The sequence below is a fragment of the Phaseolus vulgaris genome, chromosome 2 (genome assembly GCF_000499845.2).
Source record: "Phaseolus vulgaris cultivar G19833 chromosome 2, P. vulgaris v2.0, whole genome shotgun sequence".
NCBI classification, from domain to species: domain Eukaryota; kingdom Viridiplantae; phylum Streptophyta; class Magnoliopsida; order Fabales; family Fabaceae; genus Phaseolus; species Phaseolus vulgaris.
The window spans coordinates 34,368,932-34,382,341 of NC_023758.2; the positions used below are offsets into that span (position 1 = coordinate 34,368,932).

At 30.2% G+C, this 13,410-nt stretch overlaps 1 protein-coding gene across 1 annotated transcript; it reads right to left on the reverse strand.

Annotated features, from left to right (window-relative positions):
• Window positions 1-1,618: 1,618 nt before the first annotated feature.
• On the reverse strand, window positions 1,619-9,105 carry LOC137811637 (putative clathrin assembly protein At2g01600). The gene is made up of 15 exons (XM_068613440.1): window positions 8,782-9,105; window positions 8,607-8,676; window positions 8,404-8,501; window positions 7,078-7,216; window positions 6,832-6,959; window positions 4,636-4,728; window positions 4,467-4,517; window positions 3,996-4,061; window positions 3,846-3,911; window positions 3,664-3,744; window positions 3,483-3,563; window positions 3,141-3,311; window positions 2,989-3,070; window positions 2,786-2,907; window positions 1,619-2,176 (listed from the first exon to the last, which is right to left on the reverse strand). The coding sequence occupies exons 1-15, from the start codon at window positions 8,869-8,871 to the stop codon at window positions 1,823-1,825; spliced, it is 1,692 nt and encodes a 563-aa protein (XP_068469541.1). The 5' UTR covers window positions 8,872-9,105; the 3' UTR covers window positions 1,619-1,822.
• Window positions 9,106-13,410: the final 4,305 nt, after the last annotated feature.

Below are 13,410 nucleotides of genomic sequence, written 5' to 3' on the forward strand. Positions count from 1 at the left end.
CTTAATTTTAAGGATTCGTCTCTTTAATTTATTTAATAAATAAAAATACTTACTAATAATAATTAAAGTACATACTATTTTAATTTATTTTTATATATAAGTTTCAATTAAGTTTAAAAAAATATGTATATTATACACTAGATAATTATTAATTTGGTGGCTTTAGGTTTCCACAGCTAGTTACTTGTATATTCAACATTAAAAATATAATGTCTACTTTTAAAAACCAAAAGACAAAACATTGCATCTAAGATTGATTTGCACTGGCATTCTAGTAATATTATGGTCTAAATGTCCACTTTTTGAAAATGATCATAACACATGTTTGCTCACTGATATTAAAACATTTCGTATTATTTTTCTTCATTTCTTTATATATATTAATTTCAAATGATAGTATGTTAATATATTTTAAAAATTCCATTGTTATGATAATTATTAGAAAATTAACATATTTACTATGTACTAAAAAGAGGCATTTTGTCTCTATGAACGTGAAAATTTAAAAAATAACAAAAGTCAGTCATTTGCCTAATGCAGTAAATGATATGAATGGTTTGAATAGTGAAATAATTATAGGAATGGATTAGAGAAATAGGGAGGGAGTTATATAGGTAAAATAAAATATAAAAATTTGGGCACCAAAATTTCATATTTCTTTTATATACAGTGATAAAATAATAAACTGTGATTGAACAACAACATTAAACTCTACAATTTTACGAGCCTTTTCTATGTATGGATGCAATGAACTTAAAAAAAAGCAAATATATTGTTAATGGAAGATTGGAAAGAGTTGGATCTTTGACCTTTAGGCAGCAAAGGTAGATTAGAAATAGTGGTTTTTTGTTTTCTTTAATTTAAAAACTTAGGATTCTGTAATGATAAAAAAAGAGAAATGGTTCCTTAAACAAGAAATAAAAAGAGTAATGAATAGAAATGTAAGGTACATATATGGTAGCAATGATGAGTTGTTGAAAGTGGAAGAGTGTGTGGGACAAGGTCTTACAAGTTCTTCTTCTACCTACCTATCCTCTCTTATTTATCATCTTTTCTTTTCGACTCTCTTCTCCCTTTCCCACATCATGCCATATATATATATATATACCACACGTACACTACTCATATCAATCCCTTCATGCTCAAACTCTTTCATCATTCAACTTCAGATAACACTTAACTTTTCCTTTTTTTTTCTCTTTTTCTTATACCACTCATGGGAACCTATACTTTTCTTTTTCTACATATCCTGCCATTTCTGAAGACTTGATCTTATAGATACAGATAAATTTATATATATATATATATACACATACACCACCTAATATATGCTCTAAAGTAAAAAATATCATAATAATATAAGATATACATTTGGAATTCAAATGTTGAAAAAAGTCAGAATCATTGGCATTGATTAGATATGAGAAAAAGAAACAATCCCAGATGATTCAATTTTAGTTCCCTCCCCCTAGTTATAAACAAGAAACTTCATTTGCAGCAGTTAAAGACTTAACAGTATGATGCATTATCTAATAATACAAACCATACAACCACACAATACTGGATTATATGAACATGTGTAAAAGTATTCCATTCCAATTACTGGATTTGGGAAATGTTAAAAAAAAGCGATCCCACCATTATGTATATCATAAAATGATCAATACATTGTGTTATCTCGATTTTACAAGGCACAACCCCTCTCATTCCAGAAAACATCTATAACTAGCAACAAATGAGAAACCCATGTTACAATTTCCTCAAAACCAACCCAACTTGATTGATTAAATACATCCTCCTATCTCCAAAAAGATATGCATTCTTATAGCAAGCCTGTGCTTCCAAATGGATTGTTCTGTGGGTGAGAAACAGGATTGGGGGGAAATGCTCCAAATCCTGCATCCCCAAAGGGATTTGCTGGGTTCATCAACATATGCTGCTGCTGTGGTGGCTGTGACTGAGGCTGAAATGGTTGGTAAGGTCCAAAAGGATTTGCTTGATGGTGCATTGCTGCCATTTGGACAGCAGGAGGGGGAGGGACGCTGTTTGATAAAGCAAATGGATCATGCACTTCAAATGGATTTGGGGCTGGTGCTCCGTATTGTGGTTGTTGAGAAGATCTGTATGCCGCTTCATCGTATAAGCTATTAAGAGTGAGAGAGTCCAATCCACCAGCCTGACATTCAATGATCAAAATATCAAACACAGCTCAATTAGACATCTCATCATTCACTGTGGACCATCTACACTTATGTTCATCAGGCAGTTAAGCTAAATACGTATGGACCCTATACCCTATTGGTGTCAGAAAAAAGCCTACATTCACAGATCAAACGTCTCGTGATAAAAGATTCATAGCGGATCTAAACAACCAAATGACATGTACCCTTAGCTCCTGTTTGTAATGCATATGTTTTAACAGTAGATTAACACCAAATCTTATTGATGATAGTGCCATCAAATAATTTATTGAACAATGTAATCTTCATTGGTTACTCGGTTGAATTATGAGATACTATTAGGTTTATCCGTGGTAAATATTACCAATATAAATAGTTAAAATATTATAGCTTAGGAATCATATAATACATTGACTTTGGGAGCATATAATAGAGTGGAAACTAACTTATTGATATGAAAGTTCCTTTGTGATCTATACTTTACTAGATGTCGGCCAATAATCAACAGCGAATTTATTTTTACGTAGTTTACAATTCGAAACTTTTCACAGTAATATCAATGCATATATATTAATAATCTAGAAAAGGTCACGTGAAGGTCCTACCAATTGTCTCTCATTTGCTGCCGAAATATCAGTACTTGGAGTGCTGACCAGGGCAAGCTCCCATCCAGTTGGATCAAAATCTTTTGTTTGAGCAGAAGTTGAGTTAAAAGCTGATGTAGTGCCTATGAGCACAAAACAGTCACATTTCGGAGGATGAGCAAAACAATCCACTAAATGTTGCTAAGCAGAAAAATATAACTCACCGATTTCAGTGGGGACTATGGCTAGGGCAAGAGCATTTCTTTCCTCTATGAGTGATGCATCAGGCGCATTGTCATTCAGTCCCTGCAACAAGGACAGAATAAGGAAAATAAATCATAAAAAAAACATATACCTTGGGGATCCAAAAGCCTACCAGCAGGTCTCCAGTTTCAAAATTGTTATGAGATGGTGGTGGTGGTGGATGAGGTGCGGGTTCAGAATCAGAGACAACATTATTATCAACAGGAACTGGTGGCTCCTGTTCTTCAACAGATGGTTTGGTATCTTCAATTGCAAGAACTTCTGGTCTGTAAGTCAATTGTAGCTGTTGATACAACACAATAAATTAGTGGCTAGAACTAGAATGTAAAAGAAAACATGGAAAAATATACATTGTTGTCCAACCAAAATTCAGCTAAACATAATCACAACAAAACCAATTTACAAAGGAACTGTGACACCTACGCTCGGCATAAATTAAATAAACGATACTAACCAATGGTTCACTTGGAACTGTAACCACTCGTGGTGCCTCCTTAATGTACTCTTCCATGGTAGTAAGAAAAGATTGTGGAGGCTAAAGAATCAACAATGCAAACAATTGGAAATCCACATAAAAAATGAACAGGAAAAGCTATTTAAATCAAAGTATGAGATTGCAGTAAGCGTAGACATACCTCTCTTAAGGCAGGAAACTGAAAATTCCTAGCAAGTTCCAACCCTTTGCAAACATCATAGAAATCAGATAGACTTGCTGCCTGCAGCAATTTGGGTGTTTAATACAAGCACCACATCATGAAAGTAAAATGAAAAAGCCAAGTATTTAGCTTAAAGTAATAAAAGCAGCAAAAAATATCACCTGTTGACCTGCACGTTTGTAAGCTTCAAGGGCTTTGATAGCTTCGTGTCTGGGCATCTCAAAAAACTACAAGGAAATTATTATTTTTCAGTATATAACACGTTATTTAAATTTGATACTCATTGCATAAATAAGGATAGACAAATTTACCTTATCAACAAGATTGATAATGCCATCATTAATAGCACAATAAATCTTGAAGCTCTCTTTCAGTACCTAGAATGAACAAAAGAAGCAAGATCAATATCAAGTTGGTCATCAGTTACATCAGCCCCAAATTAACAACTATTTACTAACAAGGAATCATTTAACAATGATGACAAATTGTTGCCATGCTGTTGTTCCTTTCCTAAACAGAGTTTATTACAGAAACAATTGAAATCAGTTCCAACTATTAACAACCTAATATTTATGATAGCCTCAGTCCCAATCAAACTTCAAAATTCTAACCCAACATTCAAATTTTAAAGTTTAATCCATATAAATAGAAATCAAAGAAAAACTTCCATAACTGCAAAATCAACATACTAAGAAACGTTTTATATATTGTATCTGTAAATTCTATATCCCTGAGCCAATTACAAAGAGGAAATTTAGATCAAGAGGAATAAATGCATATACCAGAGCCAAAGCATATTGTATCACATAATTGCTAACAGCTGCTCCCTCTGGCTGTAAAATCAAGCACATAATCACTTTGTTTTATCAGAAAAAAGTACTATTATAAAAGATCATTAAAACAAATTGATATAAACTTGTCAACTTAAAAAAAATAGATACACAATTTTACCCGGCAACCAACAAGACGATGCAACAGCTGCTGCAAAGCAGGCAACTGCTCCAATAGCTCATCACTATCCAAATCCCTGGTCTTGCTGTACCCCTACTTGAAAGAACAATTAAACATGAAGACCTTGAAAATCAAACACAATATAAAATATCCAATAAATCCATTACTAAACATTCAGAAGTTTTTAATGTCAAACAGCAATGCAAGATAATTTAAATAAAAATGTGCACAATTCCAATAATGTAAATAAAAGTATTCAATTGAATTTCTTCCACTCTAATCAATTAATCTTTTTACAAAGAAAAGTAAAAACCAGAGATATACAGATAGCAAATTAATCCAAGGTCCTTATACACACTGTTTGGAGATTTACGAGGGAGTGCTTGACACAATTTATTTTGTCTCTTCTTTTGTCTTCTTCCTAAGGTATTTTTCTTTCCTTCATAGACTAGTTTTTTTTCATTCTTTACTACTACTTTCCTATTATTTATTTTATTTATTTTATTTATTTTTAAACAAAGGCAATGTTTTATTTACGATGACTTGGAGAGTAAACAAATGTCAACAACACCACCAATTTCTTCTTATGACTCCATCTATGTATATATGAAAGAAGAAAAAGATACATCATCATTTTATGAAGTTGTTTATAATGTACAAACAGATAGATGGACTAAAAGTTGCACCCCTCTCAATTGCATGGCTCACTCTTTGAATCCTTGGTAAATTTATCCTATCAATTCTCATCTTTTTAATAATTTAGATGTGTAAATCATTGGAAAGTTACTAATTTTATAATTTTTTTTTCTCCATTTGCACTTATAGGTATTATAGTGAAGAATGACTTCAAGAAACTTCAAATAGGATCCCCACATTAGGAGGAAGAGATTTCTAGGGAGAGGAATAAGTGTTTGAAAAAGTTTTTAGCAACTAGTAAGGAGAGAAGAAAGGTTGCACTTGAATATGCTGACTTCTCATCAAAATCAAATAACTTTAATTCATTTGACTCAATTGGAGATAGGTGGATATAGTATCCTAAATCTTGGTGGGTGATGCATGGTTATTCTGAACCTCTCCTTCAAAAGCTAGCATTGAAGTTTATTGTGCAACCTTGCTCATCATCTTGTTGTGAAAAAAATTGGAGTACGTATTCATTCATTCACTCATTAAAAAGAAATAGGTTGAATCCTAAAAGAGCAGAAGACTTGGCTTATGTGCATACTAATTGATGACTTTTGGCCAGGAAAAGTGAAGAATATAACCAGGGGAGCACTAAGATGTGGGATGCATGAGATGACTTTTATGATGTTGGAAACCATAGAGTGGCAGCATTATCTAGATATGGAAGTTGCCTTATTTACAAATGATGCTCAAGGAGGGGATGGAATTGATATTATTCCTATTTCTAGGCAAATAGGCAATTAGTAGTGACTTACAATTTCTATTTTATGTTTAGCAATGTTTAAAACTATAATTTGTAATTTCTAGTTCATATATACATTTGAGTTTAGTATATTTAGTATATTCAATTTGAATAATATTTAGTATTGATTTCCAATTTTAGTATGGTTTTTAAAAAATTACAATAGCAATTATTTTATTTTGTGAATTATATATATATATGCATAAATACACACTTCAACTATATCTAAACATATTATATTCTATATTTTTCAAGATGATACGAATCGCAGTATCGGATAAGTGTCATATCTGATACTCATATGCATCATAGCACAATGGAATAAAGAAGAGAAAAGAGTGATTTTATTGCTTGACTGAAAAATAAACAGAACAAGCAGAAAAATCTCTCATCCAATGATTTCCCCTTATTACAACTGAACCACAGTTTTGTTTACCCAACGTTAACAAATCTAAATGCCACTCCCTTCTACCCCTCCTTCCATTTAAGTTGAATCCCTGTCCCTCCAAGTTTCAACCTCTCTAACTAATCATACTTGGAAACCTCTAAAACATGAGTGAAAATTCACACACCCACACAAAGGACTTCTTTCTTGCCAAAACCTTGCAGTTTCAAGATAAACATTTCAAGGGTAAAAAGATAAACCAAATATTAAACCAAGAATCCCCAACTGTCACATGATGCAGAATAAGTTGGGTACTATTTACTAGACCAGCAAATGCTACTAGTACCAATAATCCCAAAAGAGTACGATAGATGTTTATTGATATTACCTTCTCCTGCCCTTGGGCAGGTTTGGGTAGACGCTCAGCTTCAATATCATACTTCAGAATCCGAAAACATTCAAGTCTTTCTTCTAAAAATAGTGCATAAGTACGTACCCAGGCAGAGCAATCCCAAGCTAAAAGCAAATAAAATTATACGAGAACAAAATTAGATAGTACAGTTAGAAACCTAACATAAGCCCATATGAAAGTTAAAGAATACAATATAAAGATGATAGGGTAAAAAAAGTTAACCAATTGGGCTAGAATCATCCTTGAAATTCGAAAGTTGGAGAATCCGTCCTCTTTGTGAGAAATTCAGAAGTTCTTCTCTAAAAGTAGGATCACCCTCCCTCAATAACCTATGGATGACTATCAGTGTTTTCAATGCCACCTGTGAACAAGCCAGATGGAAGTGAAATATAAGCATTCCTACATCTACATCTATATATACATGTATACGCATTATACAACAATAATGAGAAACTGATGTTAAAAATACAGATACAAAGAAAATATTTGATGCTCATAAAACTGACATTGCTTAGACCTAGGCATAAATCGAGTAAATATTATATGCTCAATTGATGAAAACATCTTAGAAAAATAACTAAAACCATGTTGGTGGTATTTAGGACTTCCATTAAATTAAATGAACAAGAATTTCCCATGTTTCTAACCAGTAATTGAAAAAAAAAAATGAGAAAAAAATAATGGCCATTTTGTTTTATGGAATACCATTCTCTCCCAAACAACTATAAAAATTAACTACTAAGGGGGTATAAAAAAAACTTCAACATTTCCATCACCAAAGTTTAATAACAGGAAAAAAAATGAAAATAAGGTGGCTTTTATGTAGCTATTTGTGAAAACATATAAACTGAAAATGAAAATAAAAAAACAAAGCAAATTCTGAGCCTGTGATCACTGCTTGCTTGATCCTTAAATAACATGTGAGAAAAGCAGACACTGACAACCTCACAACATGATGGGAAATACTGAATACAATTTCTTGGCATATAATAATAAACTTATATGAGAAACCATCTAAACCAGTGGCAAGTTAAACAAAATGTAAGGAAAATGCAGTTTTTAGCACTAATAAGAAATGGAATTATCAAACAAATTGGATCCACTATCTCATCCTCAATCAAAATGGATTTGAATTCAATCCTTCGTAAAAAAAATCTTTCAGCATATGTTGTCATGTAGGCCACATGCAACAAGTCATCATCGAAATTCAGAAATAGCACAAATCCAACACCAGACCATTAGGAAGGAGGATCCAAATAATCATTAGTTTTACATTCATGACATCCGCAATTTCACATCATGAATCCGAATAAGAATTTGACAGTGATGAACTACTTCCAAATTTGACACCAATCTCTATTTTCTCTTTTCCTACCAAGAGGAATATAAAAAACAAGAAATGCCAGAAACCTAACAACATGAACCCATAAAGTAAATAAACAATCCAAGCCCAAGAAAGCACATGCAAACAAATCACCGAAAATTCAAACAAAATCAAATTGCACATCAATCAAGCGATCACATGAACTATGTCATCATCAATCCTACCGTCCAATTTCGCGTCTTCGCCAACCGCCGGGAAAGGGCGTGAATACAGTAAGCAACATCGGCCCTTGGTCGAACAGCAGACGTGGCAAACAGAATCTCTACAACAAAGCCGTAAAAAATTCAACTTGATGAACATCATCTCTCCATGCCAAACCAAAAAGAAGATCAAATAAATTCGGATCTGAAACCCACAAATCACTCACTTCTGAGGTGCCTCTCTTTGGGGGGACACTCGACGTGGTTCGAAGCTTTGACTATGGCAACATCCAAATCCTAAAATTGGGAACGAATGAATATCAAAGAAGCACCCCACATAAGCAAAATTGATATTGATATATAAAATGAAAGAAAGATCCTATCTTTGGAAACAGTGATTACCGCGTAATCGCTATTGACATGGGCAAGACCCACTTTGGTGGTGTCCTTGATCGCACCGTAGGCTCTCCTCCAAGACTGAAGCGTACCCATCTCCGATCTCTCGGGTTTCTCTCTCTAACGCGTGGTGGGTGTCGATCAAGAGAGAGAAAGTGACGAACTTCGATCGGAGAAATCCGTAAGACTCAGCCCAAGTGAAGAATCAAATCCAATTCCGACAACCTTGGCTTTTTGCGGCCCCTCCTTCGCTGTGAATCATCATCGTTTTTTCTTTTTTTCCTTTTCTTTTTAATAACTCTCTTTTTTTATAATTATTATTTTATTTTTATTTTATTATGACGATGATGATGTAGTATTATTAGCATGGGTGGGTGTCTCAATGCTGCAATAATTGGTAATTAGTTATTGTTAACTATTTGCAATGAAGGACATTGAATATGATGGAAATGAAATTTGTTATGAAAGGGAGAGAAGTAAATTTGTAGTTGGCCTCATTCCACAATCACAACTCAACTGGTTATTCTTCAACTCCAAATTATTTTCATTATCCAACTGCAGATATATCATTAAATTTTCTTCAAAATTATGGGATTTTATTAAATTTTAAAAGAGTTCAATTGTTGCATTTTACAGTAATTCTAAACATTGTTGTAACTAAGTTGAATTTTTAATTACAATGTTTTAATACATATGAGTAAAAAGTAAAAGTATTATCAAGTTCAAGTTTTATAAATGAAAAAAACATTTGGTACAGTTTAGTTTAGTTTTTCTACAAATTAAGGATGATAATTTAGTTTTCTATGATATCATGCAAATCCTATAAAAAAAATTGATGAAATGTAAATTTGGTATTTTAAAAATGATAATTTATAAAGTCACAAAATTTGAAAGTTGTCTGTACATTCATTCTGTCATAGCTGACAAAAAAATCAGACTGACTTGACAATACTAATAAAAGGTTTCACAGCCATCCATAACAAGGCTAAATTAGAGAATTTCGTAATATTGAGAAAAATATATCAAATTTTAAGTATTTGTTTTTTATGTATAGACAAAAATATTTGTTATTTTTTTATTTTGATAAAGAGTACTTCAATGATCATTAAATATAAAAAAAAAATATCAAATATATTTAATAATTAAATATTTTATAATGTGTGCTTTATTTTTTTTACTAAAATCTACATTATTTTTTCAGTTCATGTTAATAGAAAAGCATCATTAATTATGATTTATTTTTTAATTAATGTTAGTTAAAATATTTTATCACCTCATATCATCTAAAAGAGTTCTTGGTCTAAATTTCCATATTTAATAATAAGAAAAGATTTAACCAATTTCAAAAAAAAATAACAATAATTGGTTGATAAAAAACAATTTTGAGTGACAAATGATTCAAATATAACCATGAAGCATATTAATAGAAAAATATTGTTAAGATCAATAAAAAATAATTTATTGACATGGATGATGAAAATTTTAATAAATGTTTCTCAAGAAATAATTTTGATTTAGTTTAGTGTAAAAATAATCTCAACAATATTAATAAAAATAAATTTTATTAACATTTATAGAAAAACACCAAATTACATTAGATGAAAAATAGTATCATAACTTTCCATAAAAAAAAGGTATGGCTAACATAAAAAAAAAAAAAAAATGATTTCAATGTTAACCAAGAAATCGATGGGATAACTAATTTTGATCAATGTGTTGATACAAATCAACCTCAATTAACATTAAATGAAAATAATCAGTATTGATGTTGATAGAAAAAGAAAAAACTTATTAGTTGAAGAAGATGAATTAATTATGTTGATAGAGCAAATAGTGACTAATGTTGATTGATAAATAATATTAGCATACATAAAAATATTAATTGTTGGAATAGAAATTGAAAAATAATATTTATGTAAGAGCAATTGAAATTACATATATCTCTAAGTTAAAGCTTAATGCAAAGTAAATGGAACTCAAAGAATTGATACAACACTTATATATTCAATTAAAGGTGGATCTTTGTAGGTAGCTACTATTTTGTAAGTCACAAATAATTTCATCAAAGGTTGTTTAAGGCAAAAATTTTAATTTAGACAAATAATCCAATCTTATTTCATGATTTTGCATGTTGTGCGTTTGGGTGAACACCTTGATTTTTTTTTCCCAATGCTTGATCATTTAGACCACGACAACATCATTAATTTTGATTTGTTCAAAGTCATCAATGCTCTTTTGATTAACAACTAAAATCAAATGTCAATAGTTGATTTTTGTGACTTTTTTATGGTCTCTAATCTAGTACTTGTGTGACCTTGTGAAATAGTTGAACGAATATCAATTATGTTATATGGTCATTGTTATAGGGATAAGTCATCCAAAGTAAAGTATTGTTTTGGTGAAAATAAAAGGGTTAAGGTTTGTAAAAGAGTTTGTTATAGGTGGGTTTATAAGCATTATAATTTCTTTAGTAGATATTATAAACATAGTGTACATTTCAATGATGATATTGAAAGGAAATTGGGACTTCGAAACAATCATTAGGGCTACATAAACATAAGTTAATATCTTGCTAACATCATACATAGTTAGATCGGCATTTGTAACTTTAGGTTGACGGTGATACAATTTCTTCAATGTTATGTCACTGGGAATACCTAAATCAAATTGGGTTTTTTTTTTCAAATAAAGAAGGTGCACTTGAATGAGACCCTAAGTAGTTTAGGAGAAGTACATTGAAAATGAACACCTTTCTCATTTTGTATGATCTGGCCATTTGTATACACAGTCATGAGATAAAAGGCTAAAATAGTTCTTAGTATAAAGTTGAATATTATGGGTATAAGGATGAATTTTTTGTTTAGGGAGAACAATGAAGTTCACACAATAGTTTTAATTTCTCATATGATTGAATAATAGTTGAGTGACAAATAAACATGATTTATGTGCATTCTTAAATATATTGATCAGATAAGCATGATAGACATACTATATTAAACTCACCTCGAACGAGACATTCATGAAATATTAGGTGATGATGATATATTAGATAGTTTTGATTAGTGTGTTATGAAAAAAAAAATGTTTAAATAACTATGCTATTGTCCATTTGTTGAGTGAAACTGCAATTATTTTTGTTACATGAAATGAAAATTATTTTGAAATGTCATACAAGTAATGTTAAATGTTTTTAACATATTATTAAAATTTGTGGTATGTGAAGTTAATAATGAAAAATCATTTCATGTTTAATAATATAAATTTAATTTAAAAAGGTTATTTCAATATACAAACTCTATAGGTAAGATAATAGATATTGAATTAAAAATAGTAATAAGATGAAAGATATAAATTTAAACTTTTTATTGATGAGATAATTCTAAATATAGCACATGGAAGAGAAGAAATTTAAAACAATTATGTGAAATGGATGTTGGAATAATGTTAACAATATTTCATACAACTTGTTTCAATTTGTTAGTTTAATGATTCTGAAATTACTTTAAATTTATAACTTTATTTAACTCTCTATGTTTATGCTATCACTTATTATATCAATCCAATTTAACCAAATTCTTAACATGCAAAATGAATCACTCTCCATTTTTTTCTTTTTATAATTTTCTTCTTTAATTTTAATATATATTGTTAAATTGTTTAATTGATTCATTAATGTCTGTAAGTGAACAAATTTAAAGTATAGGTTTGTAAATATGAAAATTCAAAAGACATGAAAGACATCGTGCATGTCGATAAAATTGTTAAAAAACTTAACCACCTAAAAAATAGCTTGAGAGAAATTTAAAATGTAAAAATTGATGAAATAGTTATTAGAAAAAGTAAGTCTAAGGACAATAACTACAATGATTTTTTTTAAGGAAGCATGACATACGGTTAAGACAATTACCAACTTTTAAGCGTGATGTAAATATTTTATCTTTTTTTTATCTTCTTTAATTTCTTAAATCCATTACTACTTATTTCTATTAAATATATTATATTTTTTTTCATCACAAAAATTGAGAATGTCAAAATTTGTTTATTAATTTTTTTAATTGGAGATCAAATTATTTGTATTAATATAAATATACAATTGTATGCTTAAACCCAAAAATTTAAACGTTTTCAAAAGTATTTGTCTAAAATAGTTAAAAATAAATAAAAGTCTTAATTCTTTTAAGTTTCGTAAATTTAATATTTTCAATTGAATCCCTATTAAATTTTCTTAATATAAAATATTAAAAAAATAAAAATCAATTGAGGTTGTATCATTTAATTTTTCATTAGCTGGTTGGATGGTTGGTGTGCTGTTGTCTTCTCCTATTATCTTGCTTACCATATTACTTGATTTAGTTATTATATGTAACTGTCTTAAGTACGTATTAAATAAATCAATTTTATTTTTCTCTTTCTCCATATCTTTCATTTATTTTATTTTTTTAACATGGTAGCATGAGCCAACTTTCTTGACTCATGGTTTCTTCTCCCACTTCTTCTTCAAATGTTCTTCTCTTTCCTCTCAAAATGGTTTTTCTTCTATTCAACAATTTACAATTTCCAGTCTCAAACTTGACGAATATAATTTCATTATGTGGCGTCATCAAGATCTTGCCACTATCCGTGACCTAAAACTTT

Coding starts and splice junctions, on each gene's coding strand:
- LOC137811637 (XM_068613440.1), bottom strand. CDS start 8,871: ATGGGTACGCTTCAGTCTTGGAGGAGAGCCTACGGTGCGATCAAGGAC. Junction 3,564..3,663: donor AGTTTCCTGCCTTAAGAGAG/GTATGTCTACGC, acceptor TTGATTCTTTAG/CCTCCACAATCTTTTCTTAC. Junction 3,071..3,140: donor TTGAAACTGGAGACCTGCTG/GTAGGCTTTTGG, acceptor TCCTTGTTGCAG/GGACTGAATGACAATGCGCC.